General features: G+C 45.2%; 1 protein-coding gene across 2 annotated transcripts; it reads left to right on the forward strand.

Moving 5' to 3' along the window:
* On the forward strand, positions 1-17,647 carry SMAD2 (SMAD family member 2). 2 transcript variants are annotated; one of them, XM_053448244.1, is made up of 11 exons: positions 1-420; positions 5,424-5,699; positions 9,724-9,813; positions 10,946-11,139; positions 13,031-13,165; positions 13,807-13,881; positions 15,079-15,132; positions 15,632-15,844; positions 15,948-16,085; positions 16,991-17,135; positions 17,274-17,647. In XM_053448244.1, exons 2-11 carry the CDS (start codon positions 5,464-5,466, stop codon positions 17,395-17,397), a joined length of 1,404 nt encoding a protein of 467 aa, XP_053304219.1. In that variant the 5' UTR covers positions 1-420; positions 5,424-5,463; the 3' UTR covers positions 17,398-17,647. The 2 variants fall into 2 exon arrangements, with proteins under 2 accessions (XP_053304219.1, XP_053304220.1); XM_053448245.1 differs by lacking the exon at positions 9,724-9,813.
* The last annotated feature ends 250 nt before the right edge of the window (positions 17,648-17,897 follow it).

Genomic DNA, 17,897 nt, shown 5'->3' on the forward strand with positions numbered 1-17,897 from the left:
CTTCCCTCAGAGGGGCGGGGCCAGGAGCTCTGGCGAGGCTGAGGTTGGCCGCTTGCGTGCGCGGCGGGGGTCTGCGAGGAGCTTTCGGCGACAGGAAAATAAAAACAACACAAATAATAATTGAAATATTTTCCGTAATAAGAGCGTTATAGCTGCAGCGTCTCCGCCTGGCTTTCCTGTATGAGCGGGGTCTTCCCCCATCCTCCATTTTGAATCGGGGTCGTTGTTGCATCCCCAGCCGTAGGCCTCACCGGACCGACTATCCCGCCTGCAACGCGGCCTAGACAGGGGGGTTAAAGCAGTAGGTCCCTCCATCGGCCGCAGTCCCCGGGCCGGCTCCTCACCATCGGCCTCTCACCCCGGGGTGGACAGGAGAGGCCCCCAGCTAGCGGACCTTCTCACCTCAGCCCCCCCATCCAGGTAACGACTACCCCGGCCTGGGGCCTAGCACTCTCCACTCACCCTGCAATACTTATAACACCCCACTAACTTCTCCGTGCATGGCTGCAGACGCCCTCTTCCTAATCATCTCATCACTCTCATCCCAACCACTACATACAGAGACACTTCTATTAGAGTGCAAGCTCTGTTGCCCAGCACTCACGTTTAGCAAAAAACACTTTACACCCCAAATGATTTTCTTGCTGAAGAATAGCTTCTGTGAAGCAACAGTATGATTCCCCCATATACTCCTTCCCAACATAATCCCAACAATCCAAAAAGTTATGAAACTTTACTAAAGCCTTATGTTATCTTCACAGCTCATACATGCATACATATACACACTATACAACCTCTACTCTACTATATATAAACGTATATTCACACTATATATGTAACATATACACACACACACACACACACACACTATATATATATATATATATCTCTCTATATATACTCTTTCTATGGGATAAACGATAATTTGAAATATAATTTTAATATAAAGTGTGTATATATATATATATATATATATTCGGTCATAATATATATACATACACACACGCGCGCACACACACACACACACACACACACACACAAATAAATATACATACATATGTATATACACACATTATATATATATATATATATATTTGTGTGTGTATATATACGTATGTATGTATATTTATTTGTGTGTGTGTATGTATATATTATGATTGAATATGTGTTTATATATACTGCTGTGTAAGGTGTTGATGGCTGACCATATAGTGAAAGCTATATGGGCACGGTTTTAAGCCCCCATCCTTCCTGATTATAACTTGTATCTCCCCTCCCCCAGCAGTGTTTACATTCTTAGTCCCCCCTCCCCCCCTGGTTTGTGGCCCTTACTGCCAGTAAATGTAAAGACGCCGAGCTTTTCTTTGTTTTCCTCGTTGAGATGTTTTTACGAACTCCGATCATCAGTCTGTAAAGCTCTTTATTTATTTTGTTGCTTGTCTTTGTGCAGCTGGCTAGTTTCTGTAGCCGGCGCGGGAAGGGTTAAATCAATGCTGGTGCTGGCATGCTGAAAGTTTGGTGTGATAAGCTTGTTGCCGGTTAACCCGTTGCTCCCCGCCTTGGCTCTATATGGGGTGTTGTGACATGTATTTGGCGGTGCTGACGTTACATATTTAACAATATATTGTTACCAGACGGAGAGTTTTCTGGGAGCGCTGAGGGCTGTTCATGCGTTATTTCCCCCGAGTAATACAGTCAAAGATTTTTTTAATATTGTATCAAATGTTTGGGGTCACTCAGCTGGTTTCATGGAAAACAAGGAAATTTCTGGCTGTAACATAATTACAAAAGGGTTTCTAACCATCAATTAGCCTTTTAAGCTTAAACTTGGATCAGGGAACACAACATGCCATTGGAACACAGGAGTGATGGGAGGGATAAAGGGCCATTGGAACACAGGAGTGATGGGAGTGATAAAGGGCCATTGGAACACAGGAGTGATGGGAGTGATAAAGGGCCATTGGAACACAGGAGTGATGGGAGTGATAAAGGGCCGTTGGAACACAGGAGTGATGGGAGTGATAAAGGGCCATTGGAACACAGGAGTGATGGGAGTGATAAAGGGCCATTGGAACACAGGAGTGATGGGAGTGATAAAGGGCCGTTGGAACACAGGAGTGATGGGAGTGATAAAGGGCCGTTGGAACACAGGAGTGATGGGAGTGATAAAGGGCCGTTGGAACACAGGAGTGATGGGAGCGATAAAGGGCCGTGGGAACACAGGAGTGATGGGAGCGATAAAGGGCCGGTGAAACACAGGAGTGATGGGAGTGATAAAGGGCCATTGGAAGTCAGGCGTGATGGGAGTGATAAAGGGCCATTGGAACACAGGAGTGATGGGAGTGATAAAGGGCCATTGGAACACAGGAGTGATGGGAGGGATAAAGGGCCATTGGAACACAGGAGTGATGGGAGTGATAAAGGGCCATTGGAACACAGGAGTGATGGGAGGGATAAAGGGCCATTGGAACACAGGAGTGATGGGAGTGATAAAGGGCTATTGGAACACGGGAGTGATGGGAGTGATAAAGGGTCTCTGTACACCTATGAAGAGGTTCCATTAAAAATCAGACGTTTCCAGCTACAATAGTTATTTACAACATTAACCCCGTCTACGCTGGATTTCTGATCCATTTCATGTTGTAATGGGCAGAAATCACTCTGATCAAAAACAAGGAAATTGTGACCCCAAATTTTTGGGCAGTATGGTGTTACATAATATGACTGGGTATTTATTCTGTTTGTGTGCGCTCCGTGTAAAAACATATATTGTACGCGAGTCGGACCCGCTGTAATGTATGAGTTGGTGTCAGTGTGTTGGTTCTGGTTGTCAGAGCGGCTGAGTGTAGGGACTGTAAGAAGAATTACAGGAATTATTAGCACTATATAAATATACGATAATTCTGATAAAATGCTTTTCAATGGCTTTTCCTAGAAGCAGTGGCGTTAGAGATGCCGTTCCACGTAGAAAGTAAACCCTTGGTTACGCTCGCTGGTTATTGTTAAGGAAACCTTAGCAGATCTGTCATTCTCTGCCTTTATCTGATAAAAACTTAAAGGAATTTTGGGGCAATTAAGCTTTTCCAAGCAAAATAAATAGAACTAAAGGAAAGTTTTAGTGGGCTAAAGAATGGCTCCTGGGGGAGGGTTTGGGCATTTGCTGCGTTCTGAAGAGTAGGTGGAACGGCAGCTTGAAGAGCTGCTCGCGTATACCTTTTAGCGTGTTTCCGCCGTGTGTATATCTCTTCAGATGTTTCTGAAGCCGTGGTGTTATCTCCAGGAGTTTTTGGAGCTGTGTTGTTCGCTGTTAATTGATCGCAGCGTTGGAGGCCGCGTTCGGCCCGTCCAGGCTGCCTATTCACCTCAACCTGTATTTGGTCCTCATCTATGGTGTGTTGCCTGCTCGTTACCGGGTCCCCCCTGACTAAGGGATATGTGTTTGCGTGTGTGTATGTATGTATATATATATGTATGTATATATGTATATATATATATATATATATATATATATATGTATATATGTATATATATGTATATATATGTATGTGGTGTGTTGCCCTCTGACTGTATACACGTGGAAGCCGGGGTGTCTCCTCCGCGTAGCTTTGGTACCGGGAGAAACTCTTCCTAAACCTGCACCTCCGGCCACCCGCTGATGTCCAAGATAAAAGATCTCAAAAATGCTCGCTAAATATCACTAAGATCACTAAAAAGGCCGGCTTCTTGTTCATCGACAGGGAAGTTTTTTACTCCTTTTGGGCGCCCGTCCGGGATAGCGTTCTGTGTTTGCCGCAGTCTGATTTCTGCGCAGGCTCAGAGCGGCTGGCGGTGAAGGAATGGGGCAGTAATTTCTTCCATTAATACCTAAGAGAGAAAATGTGAAAATAAAGGATTTCACCATAACCTGTAAACCAGTGTGCCAGGTTATTATGAAGGGCCAACGCTGGCGGGCCTCTCCGGTAAGGCTCAGCCGGCCTCTCAACAGGTGAGAAGACTATACTATACATTATACAGGGCCAGCCAAGCTCTCCCTGCCGCTCGACCTTCGTAATGTATAGCGAAGACTAGGAGCTAGCACTCGAAACGGCGCAATCCCGCGCTCTGATCTATAACGCCGTTCAGTATTCCCAGCCCTAATGCCTTCATTCTTTAACCCCAATCCTATTACCGCAGCCCTCGTCTACTGGGCCCTTTCTTCCCTACCCGAGCCTGGAAGCTGCTGCTGTGTGCCGTATAATGTTGTGTGCCGGCAATATGGCGGCCGTAGGTAGCTGTGGCATCCAACAACTATACAGGTAGCTGCCAGCCAGAAAAAAATCAAAATGTCTCCCTAGATCATTTCTTTTGTGTTGGATGTTCTCACCAAACCGTGCGAGCAATAAAGTAACACCAGGATTTTGTCACTAAAGACTGAGTTCCTAGGCTTCGCTATACATTATGGAGGGAGAGCTCCAGGGAGAGCTTGGCTGGCCCTGTATAATGTATAGTATAGTCCACTCACCTGTCGAATGGCCTTACTGGATGTTTCAGTTAACTTACTTTTTCTAAAGCTCTTATGCAAATACCCCCTTTAATGATAGATCTTAGACATTATTTTATTTTTAAGTGTTTTATATAGCGCCATCATATTCCGCAGTGATGTACAATGATCTATACCTTACCCTTCAAGTTTGGGCTCACTTACAAATTTCCTTGTTTTTGATAGAAAAGCTAATTTTGTCCATGTTAAATGGATCAGAAACCCAGCGCAGACGGGGTTAATGTTGTAAATGACTATTGTAGCTGAACATTTTTTAATGGAATCTCTAGATGTACAGAGGCCCTTTATGACTCCCATCACTCCTGTGTTCCAACGGCCCTTTATCACTCCCATCACTCCTGTGCTCCAACGGCCCTTTATCACTCCCATCACTCCTGTGTTCCAACGGCCCTTTATCACTCCCATCACTCCTGTGTTCCAATGGCCCTCCATCACTCCTGTACTCCAATGGCCCTTCATCACTCCCATCACTCCTGTACTCCAATGGCCCTTTATCACTCCCATCACTCCTGTGTTCCAATGGCCCTTTATCACTCCCATCACTCCTGTGCTCCAATGGCCCTTTATCACTCCCATCACTCCTGTGTTCCAACGGCCCTTTATCACTCCCATCACTCCTGTGTTCCAGTGGCTCATTGATGGTTAGAAAACCCATGTGCAATTATGTTAGAGAGAAATTTCCTTGTTTTCCATAAAAACAGCTCATTGACCCCAAACTTTTTTTGGAATGGTAGTGTGTGTGTATATATATATATTTTTTTTTTTACCAAAGTAGTTGTTAATTTACTGTATTTACTACACCCTGCGTTACTTTATGGAACCTGGGAAATAAATGCAGTGACAATAATTCATTATTCTCGACACTTTTTTCTTTCAAATTCAGATAAGGTGTGGAGCGGGTTCTTTCAGCGAGCGCTGCCAGCATGTCCTCCATCCTACCCTTCACCCCGCCTGTTGTGAAGCGCCTTTTGGGGTGGAAGAAGTCGGCCAGCGGTACCGGCGGAGCGGGCGGCGGCGAGCAGAACGGTCAGGAGGAAAAATGGTGCGAGAAAGCCGTGAAAAGCTTGGTGAAGAAGCTGAAGAAAACGGGCCAGTTAGACGAGCTCGAGAAAGCCATCACTACGCAGAACTGCAACACGAAGTGCGTGACCATCCCGAGGTACGTGTCCGGGCTTTAATAGCTGCTGATGGTGTCGCCCAAAACATAATTAAAGCCTTTTTTTTTTTTTTTTCTTTAATCACTCAACAAAATTAACCCCAGTGTTCCAAGTGACGCCTGCCATCTGTGAAGCACGTAGACAACTCTGACATCATAGCCACGAAATGCGTTCTGCTTTATTCCGCACCTGTAATGTGTGTGAAATGTATTCTTTAAATGTTGACTTTTTTGGGGGGGGTTTAGGGGTCCTAATTAACAATCATTTTACTTTATAATTTCCTTGGTCAACACGTCAGTGTTAACTGTGAACTCGTGGTCTGGTTGCCGTGTGGGTATCCGGCTGTTGTTCATCGGTGCGGTTTGGACCAGGTTTTCGCTCGCAGTCTCTGCGTTTTGTTGGCGTGATCCCGTGTGGCTTACGTGTGTTCCGAAGACCAGCGGTTGTGTCTCGCGCACACGAGAGGAGCGCGTGTAGGCGACACGCCTCGATTTCTCCTTCCTCGTGTAACCGGCGTTAATACGGAGTGCTAATACTTTAAAATTACTGTTACTTTCGCACAGAGATAAACGCCGAATTGTAATATTTATGCTTAGTAAGAGAACATACGAAGGACAGGATAATGTCTGGTTCTGGCCCTTTTAACGACCCGCTGTCCCTGACGGTGCGTCTGGACGATGGAGTTTCAGAGGATGAACCCCTTTCCTGTGCAGGAAACTCCCATCCCTGAGGTATGTGTTACTCGCCTCGGTGCCAAACGCTCTGAATCACGCGTGTGTATGCAGGTATACACCTTATTATTATTATTATTATCCTTTATTTATATAGCGCCAACAATTTACGCAGCGCTTCATACAGTACATACGCCTCACTCGCCTCTTGGTGTTAGGGGGGTTAGATGCAGAGAACACAAAGAAATAGAAGAATTGACTCAATGGCTTAACGTTACCCAAAAGTCCTGACGTAGAGGGAAGTTAATGAAGTTGATGGCCCCGGTCGCACAGGCGTTGTTAATGATATCGGAGCCGTTTTACCCGGGCCCTCTTTACGTTGTTATTATTATTATTATTATTATTATTATTATGTATGCATTGGTTCATCGCTTGTAGTTTTGTCAGGGCCTTTGAATGTAGGGACTGTAAGGAGCGCGGTGGGAATTGCCAGCACTGTATAAATAAGAGAATTATAATTATGTTAAGATCCACATCCGAGGTTAGGACTGCGCCCCGTCGGTGATTAATACCCCGTGGTGGTGTTTTTTGTCAGAGGGAGAAAGTCTCTAAACCTCCTAACCGAACTATAAACCTTAATCTCGTTTTAGATTCAGGAGCCGTATGCCTATCCCATGCATGTGTTTAATCCCCTCGCTGTATTACCCTCTACCACTTCTGCTGGGAGGCTGTTCCACTTATCTGCCCCCCACAGTGAAACGTCCTTGCATCCTGACCCTCTAGTGTTAGATTATGTCCTCGTTCCCTACAAGTACAACTTCTGAAAGGCAGAGCAAAAACATTTTGATTATTACAAGCAGCAGCACAACATCATACAAGTCGGAGAAGAAAAAACATAATAAAATAAATATATATATAATACTAGTGTCTGGTATGGAAACGTTCTATATGTAATCCATAGGTTCTAACCAATACAGCCTATTGAAGGGCGAAGCTTGTGTTTGACCCTCGAACATTTGGGGAAAATCCCCTTTTAAAGGGAAATACACGAAGTGATGGTTTTGGTGTTTTCGGCGTCTGTTTCCCCGGCCGTGACGTCGGTCCTTTCGGTCTCGGTTTCCTGATTTATAGGTAATCCAGAATAATGGCGGTTAATGCGTTAAATGAATATAATGGGCAAGAAATACAACTAAGGCAGCGCGAGTGCGGCAGTCACTCTCATTCGGGATCTGGCCTGTAAATGAAGTCTTATTTACCGTCTCCACTTGTACTGCGGGGCGGGTAATCACGTCTATTAAATGATCTTTTGTGGCTGCGCAAATATTTGAAAATAAATAACAAGCAATTTAAAATATAAAACCAGATGATTTTCACAAAATTTCAGTGCTCTATGCGCCGTTTTGTATCGTGATGTCAGAGGCATAAAAATAAACCAGCAATTGTTTTTTTGCTAACAGCGGCTAGAAATCAAAGGGAAGCGTGCGTGCGCGTGTGTAACGATACCGTTTTAATGCACCAACGTTCAGTTTTAGGACTAGGGTTTCCGGTTTTTGACCCATACACTGCAACAAATCCAGCTTTTGGCATTTGTTCTGCTTATTGCTTTCGACTTAATGAAGGGAGACGGATACATACATATGTATGTATGTATGTGTGTGTGTGTGTCTATGTATGTATGTATGTGTGTCTGTGTGCTGTAAAATGCATGGAAGAATGTAATGGTTAAAATGTAGTGGATCTTCTTTAAATACTGGAACATTGGAACATGGGAGTGATGGGAGTGATAAAGGACCATTGGAACACGGGAGTGATGGGAGTGATAAAGGGCCATTGGAACACAGGAGTGATGAGAGTGATAAAGGGCCATTGGAACACAGGAGTGATGAGAGTGATAAAGGGCCTCTGTACTCCTATGAAGAGATTCCATGAAAAATCAGCCGTTTCCACCTACAATAGTCATTTACAACATTAACCCAGTCTGCGCTGGATTTCGGATCCATTTCATGTTATTTTAATGGACAACACCCCCCCCCCCACACACACCCAACAAGGACCTTTCTGTGAAATACGGAATCTGTATTATAGAATAAGGGGCATCACTGGGGCTGAAACCAGAATTGAATCGATACTGAAAGCCGCCATCCAGAAGTGGCGTCACATCTGCCCCTGCTAATGATGTCATGCGGTGCTGATTTCCCATGATCCCTCAGTACCTCCCGCGATGGTGTCCCGCCGTCAGTCTGTTTCCCGTGCATTGTTTAAGCAACCTGCGCCTAGACGTCGGGATCGGGGCTCGTCGGTTGTAGCCGAGACTGCTTGTGGTTTTTTTCTGTGGTTTTTTAAAGAAGAGCTAAACTTTATTGTTTTTTATAGCGCCATCATACGGTGCAGCGCTGCACGACGGATCATACATATCTAGGGTTATTTTATAATACATGGGTGCAATGTAATAAAAATCCCTAGTTTCGCAGTTTGTCACAGTGTATCGCCGAAGCTGCCAGGATTTGTCCCGGTCGGTGGTTACAGTGTTACAGACGGCTCCTCCGCTATAAACACCTGAGCCGGGATCTCATCGTACGAGTGTGACGGGCCCCGTTGTGCTCCGACGTACCGGTTGCTTTCCGGTAGCCCCTGTGAAGTAGTTTGCCCGCCATCCCTCTACCGCCACGCCCTGTAGGAGATGTCGCCGACCCGCGTGGATGTTTAGGACGGGGCTGCATTCGGCAAGGTTGCTGTTGGGCAGTTTTTCGTATCCTAAAGCCCCCGGGGTAGACCTTGCGGTGGAGATTGGCGCGGGGTACCGGAATTTTGCTGTCGTCGTGTTCATTGGGATCCCCATGAGCATATAACCTTCTAAAGCAGCTGTGTGTTAGGGGGATCTGATGATCGGGGTATAATCGGCGTTGGATTCTCCTTGCGCGTCACGCTTTATTATTTAAAGTTTATAAGAAACCGGCCGCTGCGGTTCATCGTCGTGTTTTTGTGATATGTACAACCCCCCCCGCTTTAAACACGCGTGTAGCGAAGCCTGCCTTTTGCCAGCGTGTTCTTCACATGCCTTTTTGTAACCCCATGTTGTGTGTACGTCGGCCCCTCTCTGTGGCCGGCCGGCCGGCTCCATGCGATCACGGTTCTGTTCCAGCATTGCCATAGCTTATCCGGGTCACGTGTTCCATTATAAACTGCTTCCTTTACACCGACGATGCCGCGCCTTGTGTCCTACCTGTGAAGGAAGTCACCTGTCCGTTTTATTTTTTACCCCCCTCTCCCCCCGTGTTTTACATCATGGTGTATCAAATAACCATGCTTCCATATTCACATCAATTTTTTGTTTTTTTTTTCGATTTATGCACAGCACTTGCTCTGAAATATGGGGACTGAGTACATCAAATACCATAGATCAGTGGGATACCACAGGCCTTTACAGCTACTCTGAACAAACCAGGTGAATATTCTGCACTCTGTCGCATTATAGAGCTCTGGGGGTGCGGGGGGAGACGTTTTATTTCAGGGGGGGGTTTGGCGGATGCTTCAGCGAGACAACCTTTCATTCTCGGGATGCCTCTTCTAAAACTAATTGGCTCGATGTTCAAATCGTCTGCCAGCGTTTATAAATAAAGCTGATTGATAACTTTTTTTTTATTTCTAGCTGATGTTTTGACCAAAGAAATTTCTTTTTTTTTCTTTCTTTCTCTCGTTAACGTAATACGTAAAATATACTCGTTATCAGCACGAAACCGCCTAGTCGCTATATCTTTTATTACTCGAGGGGTAACAGCGTTACATTTCCCCCGACACGCTCCATTCCTGGAAAACTTTCCCGGTGTGTGTTAAGTCTTTGTCCTCATCTCACGACCATTTACATCTGCATTTGTGTTATTATACATCTGCAGCAGGGCTCCGGGATAGAACGGGTAGTTAATGCGGGGGTTTTAACCTTTTTTTTTATTTTTTATTTATTTTTTCTCATGCTTTCTTAATCACGCCGCGCTAAAAAAAAACACTTTCAGTTTAAATAAATAAAAAAATAACAAAAAAAGCATCCAGGTGAGATTAGTTAAAACGAGGGGGGGGGGAAGCTGAGATTTTTTAAATACATTTTTTTTCCTGTTGGTGACGAGGGCCGCTGCTGCGATATACTCCAGGCTTTGCGATTTAATGTTTTGTGTTCTTGCTTCCCTCGCTTGCTTCTGTATTCTGTTTCTTGAATGTCGCTGCAGTCTTTGTGTTTGCATGACAGCCTTTGTGGCGGCCATTGCTGCCGTCTCTGTACGCTCCGTACGACCTGATCTGCCGCAGAACATCTTCTTTGAATTTTTTCCTCATTATGCTTCCTTTCTCAACTAATTTTCTTCTAGCAGGTGCTGTGTGGCGGGAGTGCTTGTGTGCTTTGGGGGAAAAGCTTTGCTTTTTTTATTTTGTTTTTATTTCTTTTTTTTCGTAACTTGTAATTTTCTCTTTCTCCTTCTTGCTTCAATGTCTGTGTCCTGTTTACCTGGCGGGTAATGTTTCAGCAAGCCACCTTCTTTTTTTTTTTTCTTTTATTTATTTTAAATCTGAATTCTTCTGCTGTCCAGGTCTCTTGACGGCCGCCTCCAAGTGTCCCACCGCAAAGGCTTGCCTCACGTTATTTACTGCCGGCTGTGGCGCTGGCCCGACCTTCACAGTCACCACGAGCTGAAAGCCATCGAAAATTGTGAATATGCTTTTAACCTTAAAAAGGATGAAGTCTGTGTGAACCCGTATCACTACCAGAGAGTGGAGACCCCAGGTAAGCCGGCTTCCACGGGCAAGGACATGGGGGGGATATGTTTAAAAAGTGGTCTTGGTGTGGAAACTGGTCTTGTTACCATAGCAATCACAGGAATAGGATAGGTTTACTCTGTTGATTGCTATTGTAGCATTTCATACACTGCAGCGCTATGCTTCGAGTAAATCTACCATTATTGGCATTTTTTGAAGCATCGTGTGTCTGAGTTTTAAGGGGAGCCGTCATGTTACAGCTTTCTTAACTAGAAAATACGTTTTTTTTTCACTTTCTGGGAGCCGAGACCTCTGTCGGAGTGCTTTATCCACTAAAGTCCGAGTGGGCAGGGGCGATTTCCACTTACTGGAGTCCATGCATCACCAGGGGGGCCGTCAGTGGCAAACTTCTACGCAAGAAGGGCTCGGCTCGCCCTGCCTAATGTTAAATCAGTGAGATTTCTTTAGTCTCCCTGCGCATTGAAATATGCATAATACAGGGAAGCTGCAACCACAATTCTCCTGCGAACTCCGCTGACACCCCTGCACCCCTTAGTGAATAAGCCCCATAGTGGCAGTGATCTTCTCTCTCTCTTCTCCTCCCTCCGTTCTCACAACGGCTGCCCGAGCCGATCAAAAATAATTAGCAGTTTACGGTAAGAGATCATTGGGTGGTGGGATAATCGTGCGTATCTTTAACACCACGAGGGGATTAAACATGCGCGGGATAGACATACGGCTCCTGAATCTAAGACGAGACCAACGACGGATTAAGGTTTGAGTCTTTACAGCAGGAGAAACAGGTGATTAGACGGGGGCCGAATGGGGGCCGATCTGCCGGCAGATTCTGTGTTTTTATATCTTGAGGACAGGAATTTAAAGAAGCGGTAACCTTTATTTTTATTATAGTTGATTACGCAATTAAATCTGGTATGGAAAAGTTAAGATCTGCTTAAACGCAGCATCGCTTGCACCCCGTCCGTCTCAGTCACCGTCGGGACAGACACACGCCTGCGCGGTGCGCATGTACCGCGGCATCACAGACTATCAATAAGGATTTTTTTTTATTAAGGAGCCTTTTAAATTATCCTCGCTTTTTGCAGAAATGTTAAAGGCAAATAATCTTAAAATACTTTTTAATTCTTTTTAAACATCTAAGCAGTCTTTGGATGGACTCTCTGAATTACCTCTTGCGGGCCATTCGTTCATTAGTCTGTTGATTCTCTTCAGGGTGAAATAGATGGCTGTGTTTAACCCCTACAGTGCTGGATACATAGGATATAGGCAGTGGGCTCTGACAGCTAGCTACTTGTCCCTTATGTAGCTGCAGTCTGAGAGGCAATCGCCTACAAGTCCCCGGTAGTGTAGCGGAGCCCACCGAGGTTTCCCCGGGTGAAGTACAAGTGTGGAACGTAAATGTAATCATAAAAAAAGTGCACCTATTGCTTAAGGTGTAAGTATTTGGATGCGCGTCAAAGCGTCAGGTGGAGTATCCCTGATCTGAAGTGCTTGGGAGCGGAAGGATTTTGGGTACCGGATCGGTCTCCTCGCCTCTGTCCGCTCCGTTGTTCGGGCTTCCCTGTCCATGCTTTGGGAATCCCTTTCGGACAGCGAGGAGAATCCTGAACAACAGAGCGGACGGCAGTGGCTGGGAATTTTGGATAAGGGATACTCAACCTGCGGTTTGTGAAAAGTAAACACGAGTGAAGAGAGTGAAGCACCGTCTGTGCGAATATTACTCGGCTGCGTCCGTCATTCTGTTGCGTTTTCTGTAAGTCTGTAATTGGATACACAGTTTGCGTCCTTTTCATTCATTCAGCATTGCTGTTCTTTAAATTGGTTCAGACCGTATATTGCGAGTTGCGCACGTAATGTTTTGAAGCGTATTTCTGATTCTTTTTGTTTCTCCCGCTTTTTAGTTTTACCCCCCGTGCTGGTGCCGCGGCATACAGAGATCTTGACGGAATTGCCCCCTCTTGATGACTACACGCATTCCATTCCGGAGAACACTAACTTCCCCGCAGGGATCGAACCCCGAAGCAGCTATATACCTGGTAACGATACAACTTAACGCTACGGGGGCCGACGCGTTCATCCGCCATACCGCGCTCCTATGTTATTGACTATATTTAAATCTGATTTCGGGCTGGGTGCCAAATTTGAATCATTTGGGATCTAGAGGTTTGAAAAAAATGGCCACGAATTACTCAGTGATTAGTAATTTCTGCAGTAATTAGTATTTTCCCCCCTTTAGTGATTAAACTTAATTTAGTTATATTTCAACTCCTTGACTTCATTATACATTATGAAGGGCCAGCCCTAGCAAGCTTCTGCTGCAAGAGGAGCTTGGCTGGCCCCGAGTAATGTACGGTTTGTCATTCTCCTCACCCATTGAAATATACATTATACAGGGCCAGCTCAGCCCTTGCTAGTGATGTCCATTAACGATGAATAGTAAAGTAGGCGTAATAAAACAACACAAATGTATTATAGAAGCAAAATATCCAACCTCATGTATTATTTTGTAGCCACCGGTCTCTACCGATACGGTGAATTTCACTTCTGTTCTCAGAATCCGCATCACTTTTGTCCTCATAAGGAATGCTGGTTCTGATACTAAATATCTACAAAACAATAAAAAAAAAAGATACTGTATATTGGTGCTTAAACTTTTTTTTTTGATATTTTTCCATAGAAACGCCACCTCCTGGATACATAAGTGAAGATGGAGAAACAAGCGACCAGCAAATTAACCAAAGCATGGATACAGGTAACCGCTTTCCTTTTATGTTCCCTAATTATTCACTCGCAAATTACTGATCGACCACTGAAATTTACTCTACAGTCTAAACGTTTGGGGTCACTTAGAAATGTCCTTGTTTTTGAAAGAAAAGCAAATTTTGGCCATTAAAATAACATGACATGGATCCAGCACAGACGGGGTTAATGCTGTAAATGACTATTGTAGCTGGAAATGGCTGATTTTTAATGGAATCTCTTTATACACGTACAGAGGCCCTTTATCACTCCCATCACTCCTGTGTCCCAATGGCCGTTTATCACTCCCATCACTCCTGTGTCCCAATGGCCCTTTATCACTCCCATCACTCCTGTGTCCCAATGGCCCTTTATCACTCCCATCACTCCTGTGTCCCAATGGCCCTTTATCACTCCCATCACTCCTGTGTTCCAATGGCCCCTTTATCACTCCCATCACTCCTGTGTTCCAATGGCCTTTTATCACTCCCATCACTCCTGTGTTCCAACGGCCCTTTATCACTCCCATCACTCTTGTGTTCCAATGGCCCTTTATCACTCCCATCACTCCTGTGTTCCAACGGCCCTTTATCACTCCCATCACTCCTGTGTTCCAATGGCACGTTGTGTTCGCTGATCCAAGTTTAAGTTTAAAAGAATAATTGATGGTCAGAAAACCCTTTTTTGCAATTGTTACAGCTAGAAAACAGCTGAGTGACCCCTAACTTGCTACCACCCCTGGAAGGGCTCCTGGGTAGGCATATGCAAAAAATTTCACCTTTTTGCCTCTATATTCACTTTATATATGGGTCCTTTAGGGCAAATGTCAGCTGTACTAGATAGCCTTTAGACAAAACCTAAACGGGTCTCGTCAGCATGCGGTTGGATGCTGGCTAATTGCTTTAGACTTGGGCCGGTACGTGGCTCACACGTTTTACTCGGCTGACCCCAAAGCTACCGAAGTGTGGTTGGCGGAGTGCACATGGCATTCATTCACTAGTTAGCCTGTTGGACTTGAATCTCATAGCTGTGTGATGGCAAGAAAGTTTGCAAACGTAACATTTCACTTTTACCTTTTGGTAGTAAAATGGCTCGTGCCGCCATTCCATGTGTGAGAACAAGTCAACCTCCGCGTAATCTGACGCAACGGGGCTTTAACCGCCAACACTTTGAGATTGTCTATTTAACCCCTTCTTTTTATGATATGCAGGGTCTCCAGCGGAGCTTTCTCCAAGCACGCTATCTCCAGTCAACCACGGACTCGGTAAGAACGTCATCCTCCTGCGTTACTCATAGGCGTACGTAACAAGCGTGTTCGTAATCATCATAATCTCCGGGAGAGTCGCTGCTTTAATTTCAATTTGTGTTCATACGTGTGAAACGATACTTGAAAACAAATATGTAAGTTTTAAAAAAAAAAAAAAAAAAGGGGCAATAAAAAATATAAAAAACGTAATTTTTCTTAGGATTTATTCCCAAATCTTTTTAATCTCACTGCTTTCAATGCTGCCCCCACGGTCACAAAGGAACATTGTTTTGAGGACGGGGCCAGGAAAAGTCAGGTTTCTTTAAACGTTACAGCTGGCCTCCGGCCTTTGATTTAGTTTAGAAAGAAATAAGTTTTTCTAAATATGTCTATTGTACAAAAAAACGAATCTCTGCGACTCCCAATAATAGACGTTAAACGAAAACACAGGCTTTATATTAAAATGCGTGACGGAACGTTCTAAAGCTAAATTGTACTTTTTCTTTTTCTCTTGTAGATCTGCAGCCTGTTACGTATTCCGAGCCTGCGTTTTGGTGCTCGATAGCATATTATGAACTGAACCAGCGAGTGGGAGAAACCTTCCACGCCTCGCAGCCTTCCCTCACCGTGGATGGATTCACAGACCCATCCAATTCAGAGAGATTCTGCCTAGGTTTACTTTCCAACGTCAACCGCAACGCCACGGTGGAAATGACCCGGCGTCATATAGGTATACGGCTGGGTTTCGGAGTGATGAGATTGAATTTACCCGGTCCAGTAAATGAAATGTCTGAGTTCTAATTCTTTTCCCGTTGTTTTTGTTACGTGTGTAGGAAGAGGAGTCCGGTTGTATTACATCGGAGGAGAGGTTTTCGCAGAGTGCCTGAGCGATAGCGCCATTTTTGTTCAGAGTCCAAATTGTAACCAGCGGTATGGTTGGCATCCGGCGACTGTCTGCAAGATCCCGCCAGGTCAGTGCGCCGCCACGTACCTACACTCATACTCCTGGGAACAGTTTTTGCTGCAGATATGCCGTATGACGAGCTCTCTCACCACTTCAGGAACAGTCTAATGTCCCTGACACCCCTACTATAGCGGAATGCGTCGTATGGTGCGAGTACCCTCTGCGAGTACTTTAATATATTAAATGGAAGGAAAAGAAATTAAAGCACTTACCCCAAAGCAGAATTTGCAGGCTCCTTCAAGATCTGACATTTCTTCCCACTGATTGGTTGTTTAACGTTGTCGATCAGTGGCAGGAAAGTGCCCCCATTTAAATCAATGGGGAGAGTTTACACCTGCACAATGGGGTCTGAAAAGACCCCCCACACGCAGCGTTTAGGTCCGGATCTGACTGCAGGTGAGTACATCATGCGCGTTCCGCATCTACTGCATGGCGTTTAGCGAGAGGGGGCCAATTCATTTGGAGGGATTCTGCAGAATTCTTGCCAAATGGGCCACACAAAAATGTAAAGGGGCCACGCTGCTAAAGTGCATATGATGGCTGGAGTGTTACTTTAAGGCCTATGGTTGTGCTTCTAACTCTTGCTTCGCTATTAATTGTAAACTACTGACGCTTGTCGGCTCCTCCAGCGAGAAGGGCTGAGCTGGCCCTGTATAATGCATAATTCAATGTGTATTGAGACTGAAAAAAATCCCACTAATTTAGCGATACACTATACAGGGCAAGCACACACACACACACACACTTAGAATCAGAGAGCTGAAACACTACTCTCAACTACTCTCTTTAGTGAATAAACTCCATTATTCTCACCTAGGCCTGCAATTTCTAAAAGCCAAGGCAATTTTATTCCTTGAAATATATCCTAGAACCAACACAATAATTGTGTGCTTTTCCACGTGTTTGCCGTAGGCTGCAACCTGAAGATTTTTAACAACCAAGAGTTTGCCGGCCTCCTCGCTCAGTCTGTGAACCAAGGCTTCGAAGCGGTTTACCAGCTAACCAGAATGTGCACCATCAGAATGAGCTTCGTCAAAGGCTGGGGCGCCGAATATAGGTAACGACAACCTTCGCGCTGACGCACGCCAAGTGCGGCAGATCTGAGCCAGTCGGCAGCTACTGTTCCCCTGGCTCTGCCCCGATGTTCTCACTGGCTGCTCGGTGAATGATGGCGGCTTTTATTTTATTCCCGCAGGCGGCAGACGGTTACAAGCACTCCTTGCTGGATCGAGCTTCACCTGAACGGACCTCTGCAATGGTTGGACAAAGTGTTGACTCAGATGGGTTCTCCCTCGGTCCGCTGCTCGAGCATGTCCTAATGACACCCCCCTTCCCTTTAATGTATAGCCTGCGGGTTAAACCCGAAGTCCGAGCTACAGACTTGTACAGCTTGTCTGTCGTAGTATTTCGTGTGTGGTCCCCATGAACTGTTTACAATCCAAACGAAAGCGAAAACGGCACTTGAGGTCCTATCAACTAAAGCACCTTGTTGGATGACGTTTCTGATACAAAAGTAGATGAAATCGTAGTGTAAAAAAAATAAATAAAAAATGACTCCTTACTGGGGAAGCGACGTTTCAATGGTGTATTACCGGGCGTGCGATCGAGTGTCCAACCGGTTTAACAATAACATGGGTGCTTCGTATGTACGTGTCCCGTAACGCCGTCCCGTTATTCCCCAGCAGCCTTCCAGCCGGAGACTCCCATGATGCTCTAGTAGCCATCGGCATCCCCGGAGTCGTAGTCGGTGGCCGTGTTTTGCACGCGTACATTTTTTAGTTTCCTAAACAGGTTCTGCCTGCTTCCTTATTTTAGTTAA

The sequence above is a fragment of the Spea bombifrons genome, chromosome 1 (genome assembly GCF_027358695.1).
Source record: "Spea bombifrons isolate aSpeBom1 chromosome 1, aSpeBom1.2.pri, whole genome shotgun sequence".
NCBI lineage: Eukaryota > Metazoa > Chordata > Amphibia > Anura > Pelobatidae > Spea > Spea bombifrons.

Coding starts and splice junctions, on each gene's coding strand:
- SMAD2 (XM_053448244.1), top strand. CDS start 5,464: ATGTCCTCCATCCTACCCTTCACCCCGCCTGTTGTGAAGCGCCTTTTG. Junction 11,140..13,030: donor CCAGAGAGTGGAGACCCCAG/GTAAGCCGGCTT, acceptor CCCGCTTTTTAG/TTTTACCCCCCGTGCTGGTG. Junction 15,133..15,631: donor TCCAGTCAACCACGGACTCG/GTAAGAACGTCA, acceptor TTTCTCTTGTAG/ATCTGCAGCCTGTTACGTAT.